Here is a 6,000-nt window from a genome sequence, read left to right as displayed (position 1 = left end):
TCCACATAGATAGGATCCTAGTAGTGAAGATCTGTAAAACTGTAAATTTCCTCTTTCAGACATTACAAGCTGCAATGAAGAATAAAAACGTTAAACTGAATCCAATTGGGTACATCTGCCCCCATTGATTCTCTTCCACCTATCAGTGGAACCTATCAGATTGCACTGTGTAAGTGGGACCCACTACTTACACAAGAGAGATTTAGTGCTTTTGGGGCAACTTGAAATGAGCAGAAACAGTAGTTTCTGGAAGGAGGCAGGGTTGGCACAGCTCAGATAATGGAGATCTGCTGACCTGCCTTCTTCCCAAAAGGAGTGTTTCTTCTCATTTCGACGTTTCCCCTAGGAAGTGCAAAATCTCCCTGGCATAAGTGATGGGTTCTGCAATTGGTGGGACCCCCACCTGTTCAACAGAATCAATGGGATGGAAAATAATTGGTGGGGGCTTAAGTGTAACATCTGAAGCAACTTAGTCCCACTAGCTTCAATAAAGCTTCATCCCAAATAAATGTGTTTAGGAATAAAGCAAAGTATTTTTCCTTTCTTACACTCAACTATCCAAAGTCCATGGACAAGGCATACATACCCAAGATAACTGTATTGAAAGATACCACTTCTTTGTCTTTTCCATCATTGTAAAAGGCAAGGTGCCACAACCCCACATCCAGGTACTGAACAAATACAGCTTCATTCTGAACAAGGGTCTGGATACTTCGACGCTCTCGTGGAGACTCTACCACACTCCATTTCTCTTTCCCATCCAAGCGCTCCATAAAATCATACTGTAGGGCAGAAGAATAGGAAAGGCACTTCACTATAGGTTCATATTGCAGACAATATAAAAACTAATGTATAAAAGTGCTGTCTTCAATAGGAAAGATTCATTTTTAAATCACATTTATATTTTATCAAGTGTATGTCATATCGCACAGTATGTATCACTATTCCATCCCTTCATTTTCACTGCAACTATGTCCCCTTCTAATGCAACCTGAAACAAATTAAGAAAAAAGCAATAAGATAAAGGAATGAGACAACTGAATATACAGGGGTTCTAAGAGTAGCATCCAGCTGTGCCCAGCGCTAGCAGTAACCACATTGCATTAGCGTAAACCACTGGTTCTGCAATGTAATTAGTGCTTGCCAAGGCAATGGGGAAAAGTGACAATTTGCCACCAAAATTTCGGTAAAGCAATGTGGGGATCCTTTCTCCCAACTCTCCCTTCTTATCTTGCTAGCAGTTTCTCAGCACTTTCTTCCACCCTGTTTATACAGCAAACACAATGATAACTCACAGAGCAATCCAACATGGAGTTTAGGAGGAATGGCGTGGCAGATCCATTGCCACATCCCAAAGCCCTCCTGGCTCAAGCTTGCCAGGCTGTATTATTTATTTATTTATTTATTTATTACATTTTTATACCGCCCAATAGCCGAAGCTCTCTGGGCGGTTCACAAAAATTAAAACCACAGTAAAACACCCAACAGGTTAAAACACAATTACGAAATACAGTATAAAAAGCGCAACCAGGGTAAAACCACACAGCAAAGTTGATATAAGATTAAAATACAGAGTTGAAACAGTAAAATTTAAATTTAAGTTAAAATTAAGTGTTAAAATACTGAGTGAATAAAAAGGTCTTCAGCTGGCGACGAAAGCAGTACAGTGTAGTACTGTAGTACTGTGTACAGTGTACACAGGAGACATTTGCTTTTTTGCCATGCCACCTCCAGGTTGGCATAGCTGAGGGGACCAGGATCTGGAACCTTAAAGAATCTCCAGGGCTCTGGAGCCAGTAGATCCAAACATGCCCTGCCACTGCTGCTAGCAGAGCTTTCCATGGGTGGCACGGGATTGCTGGGAACGATGGAGCCTCTCTATTGTCAGAAGCCAGCAGGGGGGCACATCCACCCAATTGTAACTCCTTCCAGCTAACTAGCTCTAAGGCTAGTCATGCATTTTATAATGTTTCAGGAAAGAGAGTTATTAAAGCTCCAACAGAAGCTCTAGGGTTAACGCAACACATTCCTCAGCATATTTACTCAAAAGCAGCAGTCTTATTTATATGGAATTAACTCCAACCTTACAACACAGTTCTAATGAGTTTTATCAGACATCTCTACTCAGTTCAGTAGGGCTTGCTATCAGGTAAGCATGCATAGGATTGTAAGCTTGTAATCTTACTTAGTTTTAGCTTCAAAAATACAGACTCCACACCAATTTGTATGGTCGGTGCAATCCTGATTAAGTACTCATTTTTGCTGGGCATGGCATTATGCTGGCTGTGGAGATCAGACAGGACTCTTATAGGAGAGAGAAAAATCCCAGTATTCCAGCAAATTTAGTTCAGCTGAAAGGTGTGTGTGTGTGTGTCAGGTTTTTCTGCCATCTAGCCAGTCATTGCTTTCACAATTTAGCTATCCTATATCAGTCTAAGAATAATTTTAAATTCAGATGACTTCTAATGAATCATAACATGAAAAATGTGAAATCACTTTATATTTTTGTGTCATACACAGATACATAGACACTGCCACCCTCTTCTTGCTGCTTCCCACTCCATCATCATGCAATAACACAAAGTTTCTCTTCTATTTACATCTTTCTTTGATTGGACATTACATATTGCTTGAGTTACATTGTCAGTCTCCTCATTACAAAAAGCTATCATCAATGCTTGCTTCATGGCTCTCACACTTCACATGGTTGCCTACCCATAAGCTTTCAGAAGAATCAGAAATATTGTGGGGACTAGGGGTGTGCACGGACCCTCCGCTTTTTTTCCAGATCCGCATTTTGCGGATCGGGCCGCTTCACTCCGCCCCCGCTCTGCCTATGTCCGCTCCGCTGCGGAGAAATGTTGCGGGGACCCAAAGCACGCATGCAAACATTCTTACTGTATTTCTTCGATTCTAAGACACACTTTTTTTCCCCATATAAACATCTCTAAAAACAGGGTGCATTTTAGAATCGCGGGTGCATTTATTATTTCTTATAATCAAAGCTTTTTTTTCTGTTGGTGGTACTGAAATTAGTGTGTGTCTTACAATCGATGGTGTCTTAGAATCGAAGAAATACGGTAATTTTTTATTATTATTATTATTTTCACTGAATCCTTCCATGCAAGTGGGGATACTGCATTTATGTCAACACAGATGATGAAATCTTGGATAGGATTCTTGGTTAGTCACCACATCAACTAGATATATAGCTGCATACATATTATCCAGATGAACTAGCTGAGGACTAGTGTCAAAGGCTGAATTCAAGTTCAGCAACCTGGCACTAGCCCTGAAACACTTAGTTCATAAAAGTATCATGTAGGCAGCTATAATCCACTGAAACGGAGTTCAGCATATCAGCCATGATACAGGAATTCTAATCGAGAGTTAAGGGTCCCAATTGCTTAGGATCTTGTCAATAACAATGCATCTGTACTACTGGCCCACATCAAAGAAATGCACCCAACTTTGAGGAATTTAGAAGTACAGAACCAATAAAGCCTGACAAAAGACAGAACTATCTAGTTAACATCAATTTCTGTAGGCTGATAATAACACACACTTGTAAAAGGCTGAAATATCAGTATATTTTAACTGAGAGCCATATTGCTCATAACTTGATTGAATCAAACCTTTCTTTTTTTACATTTCCACTTGGGAATAATTCTGCATACATTGGTAGAGGCCTTTTTATCATTAATGTGTGCGATCTTTATAGTATCTTGCAACCTGATACATGTACCCCTTTAATGCTATTCTTAAGAAATACACAAAGGAACCATATCTAATATTTTAATAGTAGTGTAACAAGTCCACTATGAAAATGTGTCTTGTTTCAGACACATTTATCTCTCTAGCTCCAGTTCGAGATAGATGGATGTGTCTGAAAGAAAGACATACGTGCTCAATAAAGTAACCATAACTGTATGTGTACCATAATGCTAGCATGCCCAAACCAAATGGGTTTCAAAATGAAGAGGAAAGTAATTCAGTTCTTCTTAGAAGATAGTTGCCTTGGATCCTTAATATGCCTCCTCTAGTTTCACAATTGTTGCTTACAATATGGGTTTTGCTAAATAATCCTTAATTCTGCTTTAACCAAGTATTTACACTCCATAAAATGGGAAAGAAAATTATTCTCTGGAATTATGGAACTATTTTCAATGCCATGAAATGAACATGGTTCTCAGGTGATTTATTTGGTATATACAACACATCCCCAATGCCTTGCCTATGCCAATATAAGAGCCACTACTAAACTAAGTGTAAACCTCTCTAATTTCCTCAATTAATCAATTAGACCTAGTTTTTACTGAAGTGGTAAACTAGACCACTTCAGACAGCAGGAGAGGCTTATATCACTGAATGCTCTTCCATACAAAATCTGTTCACATAGAAAACTAACTGGCACGGAGATAGATTCTAGCTTAGGCCTCTTCTTGACATACTAGTTTTTGATGTAGATGGATTTTTTTTGTTCATTTGGTATGGAGAAGCGTTAAGTCACTTGGGCCCTTCACCTGCTATCTAAAATGGAACAGACACAGGTTTATCACCTCAGTGAGAAGTAGGAAAGAATAATAGCACTAAAGTAGGCGGAATCCAAGACATACATTAATATGAACGAAGGGATAAAAAGAACAAAGCCTTTTCAGTATGCCAGGCCCTTAATCCAGGAACTTTGAAAAAATGTTATTCAAACGTCTCTGTCAGAAGGAGGAGGAGAAGGTTAAAGACACAGTTATTAGTCTCTTGGAAAATATCCTGATTGGGATAACACCTTCGGAAAAACAGAGTGCATTGCTCTTTGGAAGGTTTGCTCACTGAGGGTCAACATGGAACACTGTAGCAATAAAAGCTGACATTTCTCACTGGCAACATGCTGCTCTGCTTGGATTGTGTTGGCAGACTCTTCTGCCTCCCCTGCGTCTGATACTGATTCTATCTCAGACAGCAGGCAGGCTCAGCAGTTGGTAGGATCGAAGAGGAACAGCACACAGAGGAGCTAAAATGGTTTGAAGTGGCTGTAGCTGCAGGGACCACTGGTCTCATCTCACAACTACGGGTGACCGAGAGGATGCAGTTGACTTTCCCTGCAATTTAAACTACACTCCTGCTAAACAGACAACTCATTAGAGCTGACCTATTGAAAATGCCTGTTTAATTTATGTATGCAATAGAGCCCTCGGGAAAGGTAGCTTGCTGGCGGAGTGCCTCGCACGTTTTGCTCCTTCCCATGCTTCTGTATCTAATGTACAGTTTCTTTTCTATTACTCCAATCCTGTTTGGCTGTTTCAGGATAACTGGGCTTATAGCATGTTTGTAAGAGTCAAATATTTGATTTAAAGTGAAATAAATAAGCAATCTCACAAATGTAAAGATCTCCAAAAAAAAAAAAAAAAAAAGGAAAGGAGGGAAACCATGTAAAATTAATGTAAGCTAAAAGATGCCATCAGTCTGGCCCAGAGCTGAGAATTGCTATATAAGATTCATAATTTTAATGACAGGGTGAAACAGATATATGCCTTTCTTAAAACTATAGCACCATTATAGCAGTCAGACTTGTTTTATAGATGCTGCATATTGCTGTCAATGAATGGAACATAATTAATAACAAAGCCTAAGCTTAAATAAGATTGAGGTTACTTCCAGATGAGACTTTTAATATGCAAATTCATTATCTCATTCATGAATTTATGGTTAGTGCGGACAACAGTTTCAACTTTTAACTCACCTGTGTTTTCACACTGCTTTTTTATGTATGGTCATTTTCTTTTCCACAAAAAAAAAACATCGAGGAGGAAAAGACAAAATACCTGCACAATGACTTTTGATTTTTGGTACTCGGAGATCACCATCTAGAAGCACTCCAAATATGAGTCCTAGAGAGGATTCTCCCATGCAGGCCCCATTCCATACATTCTCCAGGGTCAATGCTTTTACTTGTGCAATGAAGGGGACTCTCCCATGTAGATAATATATAGAACGAATTTGGAA

The 6,000-nt window shown here is 39.3% G+C and overlaps 1 protein-coding gene across 3 annotated transcripts in view; it reads right to left on the bottom strand.

Annotated features, from left to right (window-relative positions):
- LOC134394813 (teneurin-2) overlaps nucleotides 1-6,000 on the bottom strand; it is a 626,553-nt gene that overhangs the window by 157,218 nt on the left and 463,335 nt on the right. For all 3 annotated transcript variants that reach the window (XM_063120558.1, XM_063120559.1, XM_063120560.1), the window contains one exon: nucleotides 587-782. In XM_063120558.1, the coding sequence (XP_062976628.1) occupies nucleotides 587-782 (196 nt within the window). The remainder of the gene's footprint in view (nucleotides 1-586; nucleotides 783-6,000) is intronic.

Source organism: Elgaria multicarinata, chromosome 3, assembly GCF_023053635.1.
Source record: "Elgaria multicarinata webbii isolate HBS135686 ecotype San Diego chromosome 3, rElgMul1.1.pri, whole genome shotgun sequence".
NCBI lineage: Eukaryota > Metazoa > Chordata > Lepidosauria > Squamata > Anguidae > Elgaria > Elgaria multicarinata.
Note: the sequence above shows the minus strand (reverse complement) of the source record. Positions and strands in the feature narration are given on the sequence as shown.